This window comes from Mesitornis unicolor, unplaced genomic scaffold (genome assembly GCF_000695765.1).
Source record: "Mesitornis unicolor isolate BGI_N332 unplaced genomic scaffold, ASM69576v1 scaffold35419, whole genome shotgun sequence".
NCBI lineage: Eukaryota > Metazoa > Chordata > Aves > Mesitornithiformes > Mesitornithidae > Mesitornis > Mesitornis unicolor.
In genome coordinates, this window is record NW_010210422.1 from 334 (window position 1) to 22,654 (window position 22,321).

The 22,321-nt window shown below is 39.9% G+C and overlaps 1 protein-coding gene across 1 annotated transcript in view; it reads left to right on the forward strand.

Moving 5' to 3' along the window:
* CFAP57 (cilia and flagella associated protein 57) overlaps window positions 1-22,076 on the forward strand; it is a gene marked incomplete at its 5' end in the record, with an annotated part of 22,392 nt that extends 316 nt beyond the window's left edge. The window contains 20 exons of the mRNA XM_010193169.1: window positions 1,516-1,799; window positions 1,986-2,169; window positions 3,115-3,267; window positions 4,335-4,474; window positions 5,141-5,306; window positions 5,690-5,803; window positions 6,276-6,488; window positions 7,079-7,252; window positions 8,661-8,822; window positions 9,212-9,367; window positions 11,455-11,548; window positions 12,441-12,631; window positions 13,623-13,796; window positions 14,454-14,612; window positions 15,020-15,163; window positions 16,235-16,351; window positions 17,320-17,454; window positions 17,530-17,673; window positions 21,490-21,616; window positions 21,895-22,076. Of these exons, the coding sequence (XP_010191471.1) occupies window positions 1,516-1,799; window positions 1,986-2,169; window positions 3,115-3,267; window positions 4,335-4,474; window positions 5,141-5,306; window positions 5,690-5,803; window positions 6,276-6,488; window positions 7,079-7,252; window positions 8,661-8,822; window positions 9,212-9,367; window positions 11,455-11,548; window positions 12,441-12,631; window positions 13,623-13,796; window positions 14,454-14,612; window positions 15,020-15,163; window positions 16,235-16,351; window positions 17,320-17,454; window positions 17,530-17,673; window positions 21,490-21,616; window positions 21,895-22,076 (3,213 nt within the window). The remainder of the gene's footprint in view (window positions 1-1,515; window positions 1,800-1,985; window positions 2,170-3,114; window positions 3,268-4,334; window positions 4,475-5,140; window positions 5,307-5,689; window positions 5,804-6,275; window positions 6,489-7,078; window positions 7,253-8,660; window positions 8,823-9,211; window positions 9,368-11,454; window positions 11,549-12,440; window positions 12,632-13,622; window positions 13,797-14,453; window positions 14,613-15,019; window positions 15,164-16,234; window positions 16,352-17,319; window positions 17,455-17,529; window positions 17,674-21,489; window positions 21,617-21,894) is intronic.
* Between the last annotated feature and the right edge of the window lie 245 nt (window positions 22,077-22,321).

Consider the following 22,321-nt stretch of genomic DNA (forward strand, 5'->3'; position numbering starts at 1 on the left):
AGCCCCAGGCAGCGGTGTCTGCCAGGTAACGGCCACAGCCTTCACGGGCTCCATGTCCACCACGTTGGCCCCGGGCCCATTCGGCTCCCCCGGCCCTGCCATGCTAGAGGGTGCACTCATCTGGCTCCAAAACCGAGCATCGCTGAGGCCTATTTTTAACAGTTTGGTTCACAGTTTACTGTTTCTTTGGGAGCCTATTGCACTATTTCAAAAAAGTGGATAAAAGGTTCAAACTTCACTTCAAGTACTGGGTTCCACACAGCATTTGAGTTCCGTCTGCAGGATGCATGCACCGTACTTTTTCCTGTGGCCACATGGCTTCTATCCAAGGCATGAGAGGAAGGAGAGGCCTGCACGTTGTAGATTTTATATAGTTCCTGTGGCCTTTTTTTGGCATCTCCTGTTGGCCTTCCTCAGTAATAGGACACTGGGCTAAATGAAGTTTTGCTTTGACCCATGATGGTCGTTCTCATGTCTGTATCTCTTGTATCACATGAGAGTCTCTTACATCACATGAGATCTATGGTATTTGGCCAGTACAACTGGCCGGTGACCGTGCAACGTGCCCCTTGTGTCCCTGCAGAGACACTCATTAAATACGTTGGCTGTGCTCAGCAGACGTAACACACATCTTGGAAGCTCTCAGCATGCTTGTGCACCTTTTCCTTCCTGCAGTCTCTTCTATGTGCAGATCAGAAGAGTATCCCAGGAAGAGTGGGTAGGAGCAGGCTGATGGCACACAATTCCTGCATCCTGCTTTGGGTGCCCTTTTTTAGTATCTTTCTTGCAGGGAAGTAAGAGGCTTTCAGTGCATGGGTTGGCTGGGCCCTAGCTGCCGTTTTTTCTGAGATACAGCTACAAGCAGAGGTTGGGTGAACTCCTGACTTCATGAGCTCAATTCCTGAAGAGAGGAGAATGGCTGTAAAGACATCGGCTGTCTAAAGTCTCATTAAGCATGAAAAATGAGGTCTAACTACCCCTACTATCCTTCATGTTTGGTATTGAGATGGCTGTTCCACTGTTTTCACCAATAAACACCTAATTATGTCCATTAATATGCATAATGGGGAAGGTTTGCCTGAAATACAAAAATACAGAATTTGTCCCTGGCCTTTAAGAATGAATGGTCCCAGTTTTCGGGAAGCTTGTTACCTGAAAATCTTGCTAATCAGCAGTAAAGACGTATTTTGGCCTTACTTTTGTAATTTAATCCTGAAGGGCAGATACAACTTCCTCTTCAGTATTGTATTTTGATTTGGATAACAACTTAGCTTAATAGAGTTAATGTATCTGTGGCATCGTGTAAAATTGATATACACAGTTTTAAAAGGGGAAAACTACAATCCGTGGGGATGATGGTTCTTAGTCTCTTCTGTATTCCTATATGTTTCTATGAACCTGCTTCCCTCATTTGCTTTCCTGTATCTGGTACTGAAATTCTTCAGAACAGGTATAATATTTGCTTATTTATGAACATAATGGTGTAAAATAATTTCTCTCTCTTTTGTTCCATAGGTGAGCTTTAGTCCTCAAGACAATGCACAGGTTTGTGTCACTGGAAATGGTTTTTTTAAACTTTTTAAGTACAGTGAAGGAACTTTGAAGCAGATTAAATTACAAAAGAGAGAGCCGCAGAACTACTTGTGCCATGCCTGGCTGTCTGAGAAGGAAGTTATATGTGGCACTGACACAGGCAAACTTGCCTTGTTTCAAACTGGACAGCTGCTCTGGGAGACGAGTGTAAAGTACAAAAAATCACCCAGAAAACTAGAAGACTCAACAACAAAAGCAAATGAGAGGTAAATCTTTGTTAAATACTATTACTAATAGTTTCATGCTTGTGCATGCAGATTAGTTGCAGGTTGTTCACTTACTTCCTTCTTGTCCAGTTTATGAATAACTTGTAATATTTTGATTGCTGTTGATAAACATTTTTTGATTTGTCCTTCCTTACTCTTAAGTCTTTATGCATTTCCCGCTTGCAGTTCTTCTGGTATCTCTTATGGACTGGGCTCTGAAGATAATAGTTCACAACAGGATTCTTTGCCTCAAATATCTGCAATTGCATCTTATTCCAAAGGCTTTGCATGTTCTCCTAGCCCAGGAGTTGTTGTTCTCTTTGAGAAGACCAAGGAAAAGCAAGACTACGAGGAGAGTCAAGAAATCTGGGTAGGGACAAAAAAGCTTTTCCAAACAATTATGCAGCAGAGGCCTGTGGGGGAGGGAGAGTGTTTCTGATTCAGTTATTAAAAATATTTTTAAAACAACTCTAAATTACCTTATAAGCATGAGCTAACTGTCCTGGTGATGTCAAAAGGAAGGGATTTACCAGAGGTAACACTGAAAGTCACTGACAGATGTCCTTTTGCAACGTAGCTCTGCATGTTCCCACATGTAAAATATACTTTGAGGCTGCTAAACTTCAGGAAACCTTTGGGAAACTTGTATTTATGGAGACTTTTGGAGCTAAGAAGTAGTCTACATTCATTTTTAAGAACTAGGCTGCTTGTTTTTTTCCAAGGCAAAGGTATTCTACCCTCAGATATTTATTATAGCTTTCATGAGACTTGTTCACTCTTAAGTAAGGGAGATTTGTAACTGTTCTGTAGTGAGCTCTGTGCATTGACTTACTGCAGTCTCTGGATAAGAACATTTAACTTTGATGACCAGGCCAAGCTTTCATATCATAGGCCTAAAAGGTCAGATTTTCCCTATGCACGAGACCCTGTAATAAGACTTTTATCAAGCTGAATGAAACACTGCAGAGAACCATTATTCTGAGATCACAGTTTTCAGGCAGTTTTCATTCTGACACTTGCTAGGTTTTTTTCCTTGATATTTTTCTGCTACCATTTTTGTTTAATGCAGTACTTAAGATTACTGCTGAAATGTCCTCTGATACTTCTTTCAGCTGTAATGCTACAGATGCAGTTAGGTTATCTTGTCCTCTATTCCCTGCCTTGCAGGATTTATGTACTACTAAATATCCAGGTTGTCTTACTGATATTACGTATATGCTTAACAGAGTAGCATTACAGCCAAAGTTTGTGTGTATGTGCTTACTACTAAAACATGGAGACCTGAAATATCCCATGGGGTGTGTTTCTTCTGCAGCTTCCTCAGGACCTGTTCTGCAGGGAGCCAGAACAGTCAGTCAGACAGGACATTCTATGTATATGCTTCAGCCCCTCTGAGGAAACGATGATCGTTAACACAAATAAAAATCAGCTTTACATGTTTACTATGCTCTCTGCTGATCATACGAAGGTGGGTGCAATTTTATCACATTCCACAGCCATCGTGTCCAGTAAGGGGTGTATTGTAATGGCACAGGCTATTCGGTGTTGCTTTCTATGATACATTCTCATAAAATCCATCAAATCAGCATCTGAACCTTTAAATCTCATGATATGAAATGCTCTGCATGCTTCTCTGTGAGCTATATTTCAGCTCAAATATCCCCCCATATGAACACCTGATGTTATTCAGTGGAATGATAGAGGATACTATTTAAGGGAACGTGATCCTGTTGAATCCCTTAAGTAAGGCTTTTGTTGAGAGACTTTTAAAGTAACTGTAGTAGTTTGTGCTCCACTGTAATATGTGGAAACTTTAATGCAATGATAAAGCTGAAACAGCCATGGGAATCTCACATTAGTCTAAAATAATAGTTGTTGAAGTCCTAGTAAGGAATTAAACCTTTCTGTGAAGCACAAACATAATGAAAAACATTCCCTGCTCTGAGGGAATTAAATAATACAAAGACAAGAGATAAATGTACTATCATGGAATAGACTTGCATGGAGTTAAAACACCTAACCTGTGTACAGGCACATGGAAAGATCTTTATAGGAAGGAGTTTTGTAGTTATGGGTCATTTTTCTGCATGCAGCCTAAAATTTTATTGGTGCTTCACTTCCAGGATGTAATAGCTTAATATCTTGGTTAAGTTGCTTATCACTCAACACTTGATTATTTTTAAATATCTGTCTAACTAGAAGGTCTTCACCAATCTCTTGCATGTCCAGCTTTGTTTATCTGACTTGTATTTCCTTGGACACCTACAATTATGTTCTGCTCTTACTAGTGTATGAGAACTGTGGAGCCTACATCTTCCCTGCATCACTTTTCTTGATTATTAATTATAAAGTTAAAACTGATTCTAACACTGTTATGTTTTTAACATTGTGTTCAGACTGGTGAAGTGAAAGGATTAAGTGGTTTTCTCAAATCTACTCGATTACTGTGTACAAAGAGCTATGATAGATTTCTTACCTGACTTACTGCCTGCAGTGAAATAGTTGTCATTTTTTAATGTTCTCATTACTTCTCAGGGGAATGCAGCTTATTTTGCATATCTGAACTTCCCGTTGCACTCTGCTTCCATCACTGGTCTGGACGTCTGTACTTGGAAACCCATTCTTGCTACTTGTTCCCTGGATAGATCTGTCCGCATCTGGAATTACAAGACAAAGTAAAGGGTTGTTTGTGTTTGTTATTACCTCTTGCTTTGTTGTCTATTGTATTTGGCAGGCAGCAGCAGTAATCTTGTATGAATGAGAGTCTTGTTCTGGTAAAATTCTTGTGTGCTGTGGGATGTAAATGGTCTCACTGACGTCATTTGGAGAGTGTGAATATGCAGTGCCTTTAAAACCAGTGCCAAAAGAATCCAAAGCCTTTTCTATGAAGCCATTTTTTGTGTCAGACTTCTCATGTGTTTTGGCAAAAAAAATCCTCAGGAATGTTTCATTCAGTTTTGTCTTAGGATACTGTTGTCCTGTCTCCTGCTTCACAGCCATAGTTCTTGAGAACTATGAGAGAGGGGGAGAAAACAAATTTCAGAAGAGGTGTTAGCATAGGTTTGCAATCAGGGGTTCATTTACCTTCCTCATTCTATTACGGCAAACTAAGATTTGCTCTTGCACCTTCCACACCTTCTCCATGAGCCAGAAAGTTCAGATTTGCATTTGTTTCCTCTAATATTGGTGTGATCATTACTTAACTGAATGACACATTTCCTCAAGGACAAGGCAGAGTCAGACTGTAGCTGCAGGTGTCCTTGCCAGGCCAGATAATGTCCTGTCGAGCGTATATAGGGAGTTTGTACTATTCCATACTGCACAATGCTTTTCTCTTTCAGCACTTTGGAGCTGTGTAAGGAATTTCGTGAGGAAGCATACACAGTATCACTTCATCCCACCGGCCTTTTCTGTTTGGTTGGGTTTTCTGACAAACTGCGATTTATAAGTCTGCTGTATGAGGACATGCGTGTTTTCAAGGAGTTTTCTATAAGAAACTGTAGAGAGGTAAGGAGACATGCAAAAATGAAATTGGGGACTTACAGGGAGCAGAGTAGTGAAGAACATGACAGAAGAGAGAAACCTCTCCAGTAGATCCTGGTCTGATTTAGGATATGAAAGCACAGAGAAATGGATTCTGACTATTCAAAAATGAGCCTGGAGGCTGATGTGTAACTGTACCTGGGAAGCAGCAGAGGGGGTATTTTGCTCAGAAATACTCAAGGGGAGTAGGGGAAAGCACCATTTAAGGAAGCAGTAAGAGGCCAATTATATCATGGAGTTTTCTTTTTGTGCAACATTCTGATATTAGACGATGTCATTGGAATTCAATGCATGGATTTTCTGATCCACTGCATCTGCAGTAATGGGTGGTTATGCTCTTTTCGTAGTGCTCGTTCAGTAATGGAGGCCATTTATTTGCTGCGGTTAATGAGAACGTGATTCAAATTTATTCCAGCATCACCTTTGAGAATATTAATAATCTGAAAGGACACGGTGGGAATGTGAGTAAACAAATCCAGTAAAGTATGAACTAGTTGGTAAGATGCATTTTGAAAGGGTAAAGTACAATTTTGGATCAGAAATGGGCCCAAAAATTAAAAATAGAAATACAAAAGTCAGTTTTCTTTGGTCAGAAATCAATGTATGCATGCAATATGTACAGCTAAAGAGTCTGTCCTGAAACTGAAGGTGAATGATTGGCAGGTAGCTGAACCAGCAAAAATATCACAGAAATGAGTAATAAAAATAGAATGTACTGCTCACTATTGAAAAGAGCTTTTTCCTGGCAGTAGTTCTTACTGTTTTGGGTTTTTTTAATGCCAAAATGGTATTAGTTGATAAACATCCAGGTGTTTTTAAGTAAGACCTGGAAGTATGATTCCAAAGTTGTCATGGATTTACCCATAAAATGACTCCATGCTGTATGTCTATAATTTACACATTAGGCTCTTTGGTGTGTTTTGCTTTTGCCAGATATATGCAGTTAAATGGAGCACAGATGATGCTAAATTTGTCTCCTGTGACACACATGGTGCTGTGTATGAGTGGAACTTGTTGACTGGTAAAAGGGAGTCGGAATGTGTGCTCAAGTCCTGCATCTGCAGCAGCATTGCCCTGTCTCCTGATGCCAAAACCATCCTTGCTGTTGGATCTGACCAAACTATCAAAGAAATTTCAGAGTCTTCGGTGAGCTAATAAGCACTCTGGCATTTTGCTAAGTTCTCTGGGGTGGGCACTAGTGCTTTGGTTTCCTTATCATCCAGTTGGTAAGTAGGAATCACAGATAGCTGTGGTATTTACTGACACTTTTCTTGTGTTCTTACGTCCTTTACCATGAAACCCGAGATTTTGTTGTAGTTTTTTATTTTTATAACTTTACTTGGCTTTACCTGGAAATCTTCTAATCCAGCTGACAAACTAACTTGGCAATACAGTATCAAGAGTTTTGCTGAAATACAAGTGTATTGCATCTACCACTGTAGGCCATGTGCATTTTTTTTTGCCCAGAAAAGTAGTAAATAATCTGTGATAACCATTACATCTTTCAGAAGTGATCAACTTGTGGAACTTGGCTTGAAATTTTAACAGTGCATAACTATAAATCTTAATACTAATTATTCATTACTTTACTCCTATAGGCATGTAGATTCTTTTAACTGCATTATTTGCTGCAGGCAGGGGTATGACAAGTGCTCATGCACTAAGTAATTAAATAGTATTGGGGAACTTAATATAATGTGAGCATTTTGTGTGGTTTGTTTTTGGTTTTTTTTCAGATCCAGCAGGGAGTGTCTGCTTTTGGCAGTGTTTATACTGCAGTAGTTTTTTCTCATTCCGGGAGCATGGTATTTGTTGGTACATCTCTGGGATTAATTCGAGCTATGAAATACCCATTACCTTTGACAAAGGATTTCAACGAGTATCAGGCCCATTCAGGTGCTGTTACAAAGGTAACATAGAATATGTTTTTTTTCCTGCAATACCACCTGCAGGTGTCTCCTTTAGTGCTGATTCTCCTTCCCTCTTTCATAGCATAGTATGTGCTTAAAACTGAGGCTGAGCTTGCATGTGGAGAATGAATATTACAGCATTCATAGAAGTCCTGTCTCTAGAAATAAATAACACCAGTTAAGCTGTTGTTGACTAAAATGTGGCTTGCACCAGGATATGTAACATGGCATATACCTGACGGAGAACTTTGATATAGCTCTTTCTGGGAAGAGGAGAATGAAGTTATGCAGACTTGAAAACCTCTTGTGAGAATGGAAGGAAGAATGAGATAAATGTATTAAGCAAAAGAGATTGCAGTGCTGGTTTGAGTGTATTTCTAAATGGCTACTGAACAGCATCTGAAATTGGGGATATGATGAGTAGAGACTGTAACCATGGAACATGTCAGGACACTTTCTCCAGGAAGCCACATATTCTGTCATGTTAAAACTGTTCATAATTCTGTCATTTTACATATCACAGCACCTTGACTTAGAACTGCACAGTCCAACATTAGGCTCATTACTCTTTATAAATTTGGAAAGGGCGAGTGTCAGGAGGAAGGAGCCAGGCTCTGCTCTGGGATGGCCAATGCCAGGACAAGGGGCAATGGTCCCAAGCTGGAGCACAGGAGGTTCAAGCTGAAGATGAGGAGAAACTTTGTGAGTGTGAGGGTTATGGAGCATGGCCCAGGCTGCCCAGAGAGGTTGTGGAGTGTCCTTGTGTGGAGACACCCAAAGCCCTGGCCGTGTTCCTGTGTGACTGCTCTGGTGATCGTGCTCTGGCAGGGGTTGCACTGGATCAGCTTTCCAGGTCCCTTCCAGCTCCTGACATTCTGTGAACTTTCCTTTCACCTCACCCATAAGCTATGTCAGCCCCCAGGTTCTCTATGCCAGGCCACACAGTCGCAGGAGGTCTGGAGGAGGTGACAGCAGTTATTACTGGATAGTTCTTGGTGGACTTATTTGCAGATTCAAAATAAAATGTTTAGCCATCTGTTGCTCAAACAACTTCTCAAAGAGAAAGCTAGAGGCCTTTGGAATTGTCATATAAATTGCCTGTCTGTGCTATAACTATCTAGAAGGTCTCTTCTGTTGCAAGTTTTTACAAATCTTCCTACAGCTTTGAGAGCAAAAGAGGATCCAGTGTCTTCACATGATCTTTTCTTTCCCTTGCCCTGTTGTTTGCAGGAGGAACAGAAGTAGAGAACATAATAAAAATGCTGGTAGTGGGGTTACTGTTTCCACTGTTGACTTTCTGTGGTAGAAATGACAGGGAGTATGTGAGAGAAAAGTTTGGTGAAAAAATCAAACTGTGTCTCCATTCTTCCTTGTCTCTACTGTTATTTTGTTGTCTCTTCCTTCTAAGATGTCCATAACAACCGATGACCTCTTTCTGCTGACTGCCTCAGAGGATGGCTCTCTATTTATCTGGAAAGTGTGTGATAAAGGAGGTGGAATACTGAAATGGGAAAAGGAAGTTGAGTATGCTGAGGAAGTGCTGACCATGAAATCAGATCTAGATGAGAAGGTAGGAGGAGCAACTTGTGAACATGAACCATAAAATTCCTAGTGTGCAGCTTGCATGAAGTTTGTGACTGGCTGTCCCTATATGGTGTTCTGTTTATCAGCTGCTTCTTATTATACAGACTGCATTGTATGGACAGTGAGTGTGGAGAAAAGTTTAGACTTTCCTCTAATACTTTCCTCAATCTCTTGAAAGCAGTTTTAGTGGAATAGAGGAGTCGGAAGCTGCATTTCTGTAAACCATCTTGTAAGCCAAAAGAAGCTTATTTCTCGGTCTGTTTGTCTGAAAACTCACTGCAAAGGCTGTATTTCATAAATATGTGCATGGAAATAAGACATTGCTAATGATAAATGATCTCTGTTAAAACTGTCTCCTCATCCATGTCCTAACAGGGTCAAGCAATACTAGACCTGCAGATTCATGTGAAAGAGCTACAGACAGAAAGTGATTTCCAGCTACGTCTCAAGGACATGGACTTTAATGAAAAAATAAAGGAATTAGAAGATAATTACACTCAAGAAATAGGCTCCCTTAAAACCAAACAACAGGTATGATTCATATTGCAGAACCAAATACCAAGAAATCTTTCACTGCAGAGCTGAATTCAAGCTTGCATTATGTATTTATGAATGCCATAAAGCATCTGAAAAACAAAGTGCTCCTTTCCAATCAAGATGCTCTTGATATTTGTAAAGTATGAAGCTACCTTTGACTCAAGTATCTTGTAAGTACAAGAGGATAGAAGAGTTCTCCTAGGTAGCCTGTAAGTATCCTCACATAAAACCAGTTCCAGCAATAAATGCTGCCTGAGACCAAGGATCAGTAAGCTGTATCACTTGGGTAGAAATGGGACCATGCCTTAAAAGCTCCATCACATATGAGGTTGCTGCTGCTGCAGGACCCAACAATTCTTCTTAATGCCACCTTCTTTATGCCCTGCCACTTAGCTTTTTTAAGAACGTCTGCTGAGCTGTCTTGTATGCTTTTTCAAAATAGAAGTTAAATATATTCCCTAGATTTCTTCTGTTCGTGTGTTTACTGATTTCTCTGTGATCATGAAGCAGGACTTCTCTGGAAGGCAAAAGCCACTGTAATTCTTCCCAGTGTCTTATTTATCTGTGTCTGTTAAAGCTATTCTGTCCATCTGTCTGGTGCACACACCAGATTTCTGACCTGTAATATGCCATATTTCTGGACCCTTTTTAGAGTTAGAAGGCAACAGCAATTTCTCTGGCACCAAGATTGCTTGAAGTGAGAGATTACATAGCACATGATTCAGTTCTGTCAACCTCATGGTCTTTTTGAGCTTTTGGATTAATATCATCCTGTCCTGGTGATTTGTTACTCTTTATTTTGTTGAGTTGTACATAGGCCCTTCAAGCAATATTTCAGTTTGACTCCACATAAAGAAGGATTCCAGTATGAAAGCTTGCCAAGTTACTTAGCAGTTTTATTATTTTATGGTTGTGTCATTTTCAAGTGCTCCTTTTATACCTTTCTTGTCTTTTGGCCCTACAAATGTTTTGGCAGGTTCCTGATTTTTTATTTTTTGAGGAAGTTTAATTATTCTTTTGAATGTTTTCTTCAAGTTCCTCAGGCTCCTTGACTTTTCCCATTGTGGTTTTTGCATTTGAGTTACCTGAGTTTTAACCTTTCTATTTTTCCTCATTTCTGTACAGCTTGACCTTTTACCAGAAAGCCATTTTACTTCTTACAGAGTCCTCTACCTGTGTCTTACCTATGCTGGTTTTCTTCTGCCGTTCTTCAGGTATTTTCATAGATAGTGCTTGCATTATAACTTTTTTATAACTGGAGTTATAATAATATCAGCTACACTGAAACTTCTTTAGGCTTGTTGATTATAGGCTTGCAAGCAAATGCCTTTGGAGGAGAATAAAAGTTTTCTAGGCAGGTAAGTTGTTGGAGTATCAGTGCATGTTAAGATTAAATGGAACAACAAATTTGGACAGCCTGGGGCTAACCTTTCTAGTTGTTACATCCAGCAGGCAAATGGACTATTTCTGCTTATGCAAGACTCGTACGGTTGTTATGAGAAGAAAGTGGAAACAAGATTGTACCTATGGTACAATTCCCAGCTTTTCTGGAAAATTTCTCACCTGTTGATCCTATTCTTTGAGCTTTTTTTACAAGATTAAGTCATTTATAGTGGTAATCAGACATTCCAAGCAAATGGCATTCAAACCTTGCTTTCTCTTAGGTTTATGTCATTCAATGCAAGTGTTTTAGGACCTCAAGGTTGCTTCAAGTGAGACAGGAAGCACCTTGACCTTTAATGTCTGAACAACAATTTGTGGAACTGCAAATTCTCCTCAAGCAGGCACACACAAAAAAAAAGTGGAGGCTTTTCTTGTTAGATTAGGATTCTAGAGTACCCTGTGTTATATGGACTCCATTTGCTACTTTCTCTTAGCCTTCCATAGTTTTGTAACTTGTAACAAACTAATCTCTTCGAAAACCTGACTTCGGGACGCATGGCATCTGAATTTCGGTGAGAGACTTCAAACATAAATTCTGTTGTGTATGTGTTCCCCACCATGCGTTAGCACAAACGATTTGGACACTGCTTTGCCTAGTTTCAAATTAAAATGTATTTTTCTTATTTTTTTTTCCCCAGATTTTACAGACAGAGAAAGAAGAACAAGAGATAGAGCACCAATGTCAACTGTCCGAGCTGATGAATAAACAGGCCAGGGAGGTGCAACAGCTAGGTTAGACTATAACAAGTGTTTGTAACTAGAATCTGGAGGAAGTTCATTAGATTCATGGCAAATAATGAGGGATTACTAGAGTACAAGTACAAGGGAAAATGCATGAATGTCATATAAGTGTTGCAGATGAAATATCTGTATAAACTGCACCACGCACATGACCCTGATGAGAACATGCCCATGGCCACTGTGTCTTAGATGCTTGGTTTTTGAGATTAGTGATTACTTCACTTATTTTATAGCTCAGTGTGCAAGAATAGTGAAGTCTTACAGTTCAGCAAGGAGGTTAATGTACAATGCACATAATGTGGAAATACCTGGACCCCAGATTTTTAATCAAGATAAAGTGTAAATACTGCAAATTGGTACCAAAAAGCAAGTCCACCCATAAATGAGGCCATTGCCTACTCATACGCTGTAACAGTTTTACTTACACAGCTCTGTCATGGTTGTCATCTCGAGGGAATGCCTAAATTAGCTGCTATTAATTTGTTGTAATGGCAGAGTAGATTTTGGTGTAGGTTTTAGACTTGCTCAAGCTGGAACAGAACAACATTCTGTCCCGATGCAGCAAGCAGGGATATAGCAGGATATTCAGAGACACAACTGAGAAAGGTGAATGGCAGCTTTGGAACAGGCATTATTAGTGAAGGGGTATGTAACAGCAAGAGCAGGGAACTCCAGAGACTGTTTTCTGATGTAAAATTTCACATGGCCACAGGGTCTAAAACCCCTGATGAAGAAAGCAGGGCTTCGGTGCTTCTAATATAACTTATTGCAACCAAATGGCAGAAGAAGGCAGTAGAGAATAAAATACTGGTAGCTGTAGAAGAATAGGATACATCTCTCTTTTCTATTAGTTTTAGCTGTTCCATATGTTTCCTGTTACCAGAATCTGACAGAGACCAGAAACTCTTAATGGAACATGAGAAATACCAGAAGCTCAAAGTAAAATCCCAGAGGATGCAGGAGGAATACGAGAAACAATTGCACAATTTGGAGGAAAGCAAAAGCAGAGAGGTGAAGGAGCTTACAGAATATTATGAGGAAAAACTTAATGAGAAATCTGTTCTGCTAGAAGAGGTAGGAAACTTGATTTACAGTTTGAATTATTGACTAAGTTTATCTCCCCCTGTGATAAAATGTTTCCCAGGACAGGAGAGGTTGGCTCCCTCCATGCAAATCCTAATCTGCCCGTAACCTTGGTGAAAGATGTTGACAGGTAGAATAGTAATGAGGAAAACTCAGCTGAGTTACCAGCTTTTCTGGGTTTCATACCTTGAGTAAGTAACCTGCTAAGATTAAAATCCTTGGGCATTCTCTGTTTCACCTCTCTGTCTCCTAGATCCAAGAACTCCTGTTTATTAATGTGTGTTAGATGATACATTTACTGTAAGTGTAGAAAGAAAAATTCAATCACCTTGTTCTAGTCAAGAGACAACATTTCTAAAATGGCCAATTCATTCCCGAGTCCCCGGGGTTCCTTACCTGCATAATTTGGAAAACAAAGATAAATGCTCCAAGTGCTTCAAAAACTCCTGCGCATTGAGGTGAAAGAACTGGCTTGACAAAGGGCTGCCAGGTAACTGATACTTAAATATCTAAAGTCAACAAATTCTATCGACATTACTGTTTGCAGCCCTATGTTGCAATACCAATTTGGAAAGAATGTGAGAAGAGAGGCATACAGAGACTGATGTAAACTGAGTGATTATTGGTTCTAATGCATCAGAAACAGCAATTTTAAAACATCTTCTCAAATGTTACTCATGTTTGCATTTTCCGGAGCCAGAATAAGTCTGCTGATGCTAGTATTTGAGCCAGGTTTCCAACCTGAAGCATCCAAGCCCTAAGAAAAAGAAAAATTAAGAAGTGGTTTTTATGTTTGTCTTAAGAGTTTTTGCAGTTACTTTAATCTCCTAAGAAGTTAAGTTGCCTTAAATGATATTGCTGCAATTGAAGAGTCCACTAAATATAGTTCCTCCAAGGAGAAACACGGTTACAAATAAAGAATTATCCTATTCATTGGTCTCTTACTGTTGTCTTCTCTAATGTTTGCTTTCTTCAACTGCAGGCAAAGGAAGATCTGAGACAGCAGCTTCAAGCACATGAAGAAATTAAGAAACAAATTGAAGAAGATGAAGACCAAGAAATCCTGGAAATCCAAATCAAGTATGAGAAACAGCTCATGGAAGAAAAGAAATCAAACCTGCAACTGAAAGGAGAAATCGGAGTCATGAATAAAAGGGTATCTCTTATTCTGTGATAGGATCAGACCTGCATGTGGAGACCTATAGCCGAGGATTGAATGTGATTAATGGCATGTCAGTTTAGCCTGTTAACTTAGTCTGTAAATATGTGGCATTTCATATGAGAACAGTAGCCCCTTCTTTTATCACTTTGGATGTTTTAGAATATGGGTCCTCACATTTTGACCAGCCCCATTCCTTGGTTCTGACCTTCTTGGCTGCACAGATCTTAGTACTGAAGCAGAGATTTTGAGGGTACCAAAAACTATGAACTAGGCACCTCTCCAGTCTACTTTTGACATCTTTAGAGATGTATGACAAGGGATTTAATTTTCTTAATTTTCCTACAATAAGTTTCTATAGCTTCAGTGTTATTTGCAGCTGATGCTTGGGTATAATATCCATACCCTTCTTGCTCCTGGATGCAAATTCCTTGATTCCTTGTAGTGCATTGAATATTATGTCAGAATATACAGAAAATGCAAAAATGGATGTTCGACCCCCTTTTGAGTTAACACATATTTAAATGATGTGATGCTCATATCTCAGTGTGATATGCTTTATCTCACGCTGTCTACAAGGTATCTTACAGAGTAGGATGGCTAAGTTTTACGCAGCTTTTGGAGACTTAAGTTCTTGCTTGTTTGCCTCTCTAGTTGAACAGCCTACAGAAAGAGCTCAAGGAGAGAAACAAGGACATGGACGAAATGAGAGAGGAGCAGCACAAGCTGCAAGGCATCATTAAGTCACTGGACAAGGACATCTTGGCACTAAAGACAGAGATTCAAGAGAGAGTCGACACTATCCAAGACAAGGTGAGAAACTGGACAATTGGCTGAGATCAGAGTCACCCTCTCTTAATTTAATACAGATATTTATTTTAATAGTATTCTGTTGTGATAATAGCATGTGACTGGAAACTCGGTTTTAACTTAAAGAATTTGTGGTCTTTAGGTTGGGATTTTAGTCTTTTTAATTTTAAGCTTTTCACGGGGAGCTCAAGTTCAAGGTTTGGAGTTTCTCATCCCCTGTTCTGGGATCTGTAGATGTCTCCCTGCATTATTTGCCTTTTCCTTTCCCACCTGATTTGTGTGCAACTGCAGTTCAGTCTTCCACTAGATCTGTGACTGCTGGTTTTGCTTCTACCGTATTTGCGCCTTGTCCTAGGGATCTGTTTGAGAGTGCTGTGTCTGATTCAGCTGTCTGTACCTATTTCTCCCAGGAGAAGCATATATATGACCTAAAAAAGAAAAATCAGGAACTGGAAAATTTCAAGTCTATACTGGATTACAGAATAGAGGAGTTAAAGAAGCAAATAGAGTCACGTGAAAATGATATGAAAACAATGAAGAAGCAGATCCCTGAGGTGAGTAACGCTCTCCTTTGGCCTCTGCTACTAAGCCCTTTATCTGAATACAAAGATGACCCCGCAAGTCCCATGGAAGGCTCCACCCTGTTTGTTTCTTGACTTCTTTCAAGGATACACAGCACTGACTCAATATCTTTACAGCTAATAAAAATATTTGCGCACAATAGCTGCTATTTAATTTTCCATCACATGCTACCAGTGATCAACACAGTTATTTAAGCTTCTGTTTTTAGTCTTTAATTCTAGACTCTGAGTAATATCAGTTTTGCTTAAAAAGAGATCTCGTCCTTAAGTGGTTGCCTGCAAGGTACCCTGTAAAGTTTGCAAGACACTGCCTTTACTTCTCTGGAGGAAAAGAGAGTGAACTTCTTCTCTCAGAAAAGTCGCAGATTTATGCAAACATAAATCTGTTTAGGGATTAGGTACATGGACAAATTACTGTTCGTCAGCTGATCCGTGGAAGATTTCCATGTATTCGTACTTAGCTTGCAGCAAATCCTTTGAAGCAACTTATTTACCATAGAAACTTACTGTGATCTCTCCACAGATGCACCTTTAGCTCAGCCAGATTAGGACTATGGTGACAGAGCTGATCAGTGACCTATTAATTTTCATAAGTCTGTTTATTCAGAACAAAAGCCATTTAAATAATTTCCCCTGCATTCTACGTATGTAACCACCGCTTTTCAATGCATTTGTTTCGTTTCAGTATCAGGTGTTTCTCTTTCTTGCACTTAGTCTTCCCAGTATTCACTGTTAATTTCTATCTCACCTGTTTTTATTCAGATGGAACAGTAAAGCTGCAGTTCAGCTCAAGGAAATGAAGGGGCATCACATCACTCAAATGCCTGTAATTCAAACGGGAGTCGACTATCCATTTTTGTGGTTTCTGGGTACTCTGACAGAGGGCAGTGTTGCTCCAAAATTGACTTTTTTTTAGTGCTTTAATTCAACCTGAAGGGGGATCTACTCCCTGACGTCTGTATTTCCAGTCTCTGGTTTTCCTGTTATGTGTTGTTTTTTCATGTCTCCTTTTAGTCCTGATTTCCTCCTGCTGCTTCCTTTCAGATGGAGAGGGAGCTGGAACGATTTCACAAGGAGAGCACACAGCTGAAGCTGAACATCACACAACTGCAACAAAAACTAAAGGCAACTGATAGTGAGATGCACAGAGAGAGGCAGAAGGTATGGGGTACCACCGCTGTGCAGGTCCTACGTAATTATGTCTGTGGGGACAGAACATTGCAGAAGCATTGATCTGAGCAAACAGGTACTTCAGGGATACTGTGTCCAAGGGCCAAGAGATTCTCTGATCAGTGAGGACAAAAACAGAAAACTTGTAAGCCTGCAACCAGGTTAGAAGGTTGATATGATAAAAATCCAGTAGTTTATGTGTCAGTTTGTTCAATCAAAACATATTCTCCTGGATTTAACAGAGCAGTGAGGCAAATGCATGACTGACTACCCTTTCGTGCCCAAGCTTGAAATTTGGGGACATTCGGCCTAAACAGGAGCAGCATGTAGGCTAACACCTGCAATGATATATAGGCATTAGTAGGATGAAATGAAGGGTGGGCTTATTAATGGAGAAGACAAGGACCTCTTGTGTTTGACAACAAGCACGTCAGACATGATGGAGGAAAAGGGACTGCAAGTGAAGGGAAAGGAGCTTAGCAGGCTGAGGAAGCAGGCGGAGGGGCCTGGTAGAAACTAAATAAAATTGAGAAGGCAATCTTGATGTGAAATCATCAAGTTGTGCATGTGTCTGATATGTGTTTTGTCCCTTGCCTTCTCTCATTAACTGTTTGCGTGTTGTTTCTAAATAAGAATGTAGTTTGTTTGGGAAAGGGCCATGGGGGGTAGCATTCATGGTAATAGGCCATTGGTTTTCAGTTGAGCCTTCTGCATGCTGGCGCTTGCATTACCTAATGCAAGTATCTTGGATTAATATTACTGCTAAAACTTATCTCTGCTATTTGAAATGCACAGTGTTCACATCCCCAGCAGGTTTTTTTAATGATGTGTTTTTTAAAAAATGAGTGGAAGTAAAGTACATGAGAGCTTTCACAGGTCCTACCATGCTTTCTAGAAAATTGTACATGATAGAGCGCTCTGATGAGCCAAATAAGAATGTAATGACATCATTCTTGCAGAAGCGAAATATGGAAGCTCTCGTCAAGCGAATTAAAACGGATCTTCTTAATTGTGTGGGCTTCATTCAGGATTCAAAAAAAATGAAGGATGAGATCCGTAAGCTCTACACCAAGTATGTGCAGCAATCAGACATGGTGAGTCAGGGCCTTTGCCTTCTCCTTGCAGATCAGTTTTTGTGGTGGAGTAAATTACATGCTGTGCCCCCTCAGGTGGAGACCGAAGCAGAAGACACAGATTTGCAGCAGGAGTCCACAAGACAGCGAGAGTATCTTGAGAGGAATTTGGCAGCTTTGCAAAAGAAGGTGGTGAAGGATCAGAAAATCCACCAAGTTGCCTACGCACGCATTGTGCAGGTAACGTGCCTTTTCCTTGTAATATGGAGAGGGGGAAAGGAATCAGCTGCACAAGAGAGACTTTAGTAGCCTTACTGCTATGGTTTCTTAGGATGTTGAAAAAGTTTTAGTTTAAATCCTGGCCAGAAATTCCTAAGTTTCCAAAGTGCTTCCATTCAAGGATGGTTTTCATTGAGCTATTGAAGTTTTATAATTTTCTAGACAACAAGTACAGTATCTCTGAAATGAGGAACTGCTGCTGTTTTGTGGATACTGTTGTTTACCTCCCACTCCCTAAAGTAAAAGGAGATAGGGAATCTCTGCTGCCTGGATTTTTTTAAAGCAATTAATGTACTTTTTTTTCGTTTCAAATAGTATTTATAATTGCCATCATAGTCTGTCTGAGTGCCAAGCTGTAGTTGTTTTGTGGTGGTGTTTAGAAAGTCACTTTGGAGGAAGAAAACAAAACTTAAAAAACTCCAAACTTTCTTTGGCCACATAGTCCCACACCTGCTGGACTGAATTTAGAAGAACTTTCTGCTTTTCACATCCAGGTTTTTGAGGAAGTTCAGAAACACACGATGAGTATACATATTCATACCAAGATCTCTTGCTCAGAATCCTTGTTCCTTACGAGGCAAGTTAAGCTTGTGACTGCTGGGGCTAAAGATCCAAATCATTTTCATCTGGAGTGAGAGGACCTAAAGCTCCACACCAAGCATCCTGGGAGGACAGCTCTTTTACAGTCTCTTCCTACCATGATTTCCTGCTCTGTCAGCATTTCCTTTTCTCCTCACTAGCCTTTTCTTCATTGTTACTTTATTATGCTTTCTCAAGATCATTAGACCTCAGTCTCCTCCTAAGTCATCTGTTCTTTACTATTCACAGTGCTTCTTCAGGCCCAGACAGCAGAGATCTTCTTCCCTGGCACTGTTTTAATTTTTTTACTCCTTCTGTGTTAGATGTTTTCTTTTGGCACAAAAAGAGATGGCTTCAGAAAATAACCTGAAGAATTTCCTTGCTGGAATGGAGTGACAGATGGTGCTCATAATGATAATGCTTGATGTCTTGGATCAGTAAGCCTAACATGAAATGATAATTAAAACCAAATTAATAAAACATCTGGAAGATGAAGATATCAAAGGTTCTAACCAGCCTGGTTTCTTCAAAGAAAAAGCAGTTCTCTGAAGTCTAGTAGATTAATGAGATTTTTCAGCCAGGAGGAATTATCATGGTCTTCCAGTCCTTCATAGGGGACTTTCAAGACTAGTTTAGACAAACTTCTGTGAGGGCTTGCTTTGAAAGAGTAAACATCTTGGTGACCCTCTAGCTCTGCATTGCTATTATTCCTCAGTTATGCCTGCATTTTCAGAGCTGGACTCTTTGAGTGACTATTCATTGGCACATTTCACTGGTGAATGCTGCAGCAGATGATTAGAACTGTCAAGATAATTTTAATTTTCTTACCAGTTGGTGAGTTGCTTGTTGTTAGACCATTATGTTTCCTTCCAGCCTTCTGTATTTGTAATGCCTTCTTTAGTCACTTGGATTCATAAGAACAGACACACTGAATAATCTTGAAGTAACGTTGCTTGAACTGGAGCATGTATAGGATGATCTCGTGTATAATATGTCCTACCTGTCTGTGACAGTCAGCACTGTAGGGACTTCCTAGGCTGTAGATTGCGTGCAGTCATCATATGCAGTTGTACCTGATGGCCTCATCCTCCATACATTTGATCAATCCCTTTTTTGATACAATGAGTACTTTGCCACAACATCCCGTGACATTGAGCTTTACCATGAACTTTTGTTTTAATCCATTGCCTGATCATTGCATTGCACCGCAAGCTTTCTGTCAGAAAGCAAGGATTGAATTAAAGGCTGATCTCTCCGGATAGCACGCTTCTTCAGAAAAATATTATCAGTGTCAACCAGCAGCCAGAAAACCAAACAAGACATTTCTACATAGCCCAGATTGCCTTATACGAGATATTATACCATCTAACAGACCAAAAGCAAGATCTTCATTTGATAGAACCACTTGGAGTGAATTTATGAAGATGTCTATGACTAAGGTACACTTCAACAGAAATGTTGTGACCTAGCCCTGAAAGCTGGTCCAAAGAAAATTTCCTTGACTGATTCTTGGAAGTTATCCTCTTCGTATGTTCTTTTCAGGATCAAGATCTGAGATAAATGCATAGCAGTCAGATTTCATCTGTGTTTAAAGGCTTGAACTAAACAAGTCAGAGTCAAGAAAATGATATGGTTTCAGAGCAGGCTGCCTAAGCTCACCAACTTGTGCTGCATTTAGAGTCCAACGCAACCACTGCAAGAACTGTTCTTGCTCAGCAAGTTCAGACCTCAATGCATCCCACAATCTTCCTCCAGCCAGTGACTTTCAGCTGAGGGGAACTAAAGTCCAGTTGGTGTACTTGTCCTAGCATTAATTATTGAGAATCTTGCCACATACATGCACCTTGAGTTACTGCTGCCAACTTGAACTCCTTGAGTGCATCTATAGACAGATAACTGCAGTAAGCATTGTATTTTGTTACTAACCAGTTTTCAGTTGTGTGGGGGCAACACTTTATAAGTGTACTAGGAACCGAATCATATGCCTTACATAAATCTCTTATGACAACATAATTATCTCTATCAACCAAAATTATCATTTTAAAAAAATCAAGATTTGAAGACCGCTTTTTTAATAGGAAAATGTTATTAATCCTTGTTCTTATCTTCTGTTCTTTTAGTGGGTTCCTATTGCTTGAGACTGGTATTATATGAGGTACCCAGAGCATGCCTTTTGGCCATTTATCTTCTCAAAATATTGCCATTTATTATGAAGTTCCAGGGGTTGGAATGGTGCTGTGTTCCAAAACTTCTAACAAAATCACCACAGGTGGTGATTATTTTGTAGTACTTGCACTAGCTGTTGATGTGATAAAGTATTTCACTGTCTTTGAAAGAGGCAAATACACAATTCCACTTCTCTTGGATTCAGACAATAAATATTTAGTTAATGGTGCTCCTGTTTCTGAATCACGAGCAACAGTTTTATCATCCTTCACCAGTATTAGCCCATACTGTTTTTGATGAAGACTTTGAAACTGCCACAACCATGGGTAAAGTACATTCTCTTGTACACTCTCAACTCCTTCAGCAAGATGCTTTGTGGTAGGTAGGCCTTTAAAAAATCAGAACATTGAACTCTTATGGGTTGAAAACAGACTAAAAAAAGAACAAAAGCTGAATACATAGCCAACTTTTCCTCATAACAGCATGTTAGCAGTAGGTATCTCAAGTCTTCGTATGCTTTATATAGTTCTTAATAATTTGGAAGGGGCGTTAGAAAGCGATGTCTGTCAGAACTAATGAAGAGGGCTTCAAAGAACTGCAAGGAGATACAGATAATTTAAGTGATCAGACACTTGGTGGCAAATGAAAAGCAAAATAATACACACTGGAGGGAGAAATGGGAATCCTTCACATTAATTCTGAATTAATTAGATCAATCCCTTAGGAAGGGACCTAAGCTTCCCTGTAGAACTGGCAAGGAAAATGATACCCCAGAGTGCAGCTGCAGTCAGAAAAGCCAAGCAAATATTATCTTGTTGAGCCGAGATGGTTTGAATACTGTCATGTTTTCTGTCAAATCTACTGTGGCCTTATCTGAAATGTTGTATGCTGTACTGATTACCCTGTATCTTCTGCTTGCAATACTGATTCTATACTATACAGTGTCCTTCCCAATGATAGGGAGAGATATATTGCTGAGCCAGAGAGTTTTTCCACCTGTGTTTTTCCTTATCTGGCATATTGTTTTTGCAGGAAAATGTGAGTCTGATTAAGGATATTAATGACTTGCGGAAAGAACTGAAGGTAGCCAATGCCCGGGTACGTGACCTCCAGTCAACACAAAAATCAATCAAGAAAAAGCAAGCAATTCAAGACACAGGTGAATAGTGCGTCTTGTATGGTTTCCATATTATCAGTACTCATTCCAGGAGCCCTTTTTGTCTTTGGTGAACAATTCTGTTACTCATTCCAGCTTGTCTGCCTGGTGATACCTGTTATACTGTAATGTTAGTTGTAGAAGCTGCTAAATATTGCAGAATCTTACTGTTTAGCTCTAGTCCTTCAGCCCTGAAAGATGCCTTTCCTTGTTCATGCCAAAAAACTCCGCAAGCTGGACCTTTGTTACTCTGCTTTGTCCTCTCTGATTTTGTCTTCTAGCTCCTTCAGGTGAACTGCTCCCCAGCCCAGCTGTCCTGAGGTTGAATAAAGAGAAAGAAAGAGAGAAAATCATAGAAATGCAGCAGCTAGAAATTCAGTACCAGCGAGACCAAATTCAGTACCAGCGAGACCGAATTCAGTACCTGCGAGACCAAATTCAGTACCTGCAAGGCCAAATCTAGGAAAAGGGGCAAGTTCAGCCTCTTTTAGGTGGAAACTTTCCTAAGCTGAATCTGTGAAGAAACTACAAGACACAGCAACAGTGACCTGGTTTGAGGATGTTTTACTTTATTATTTTCTCCTGGCAAGATCAGAAATGTAGCAGCATAGATTTAGACTTCCATGATCCTATACTCTTCTACTAGAAGCTTTTGTGGGGCACTCGCTGCTCTGAACACAAGGCAGCAACCTTCACTCCTTTCTACTT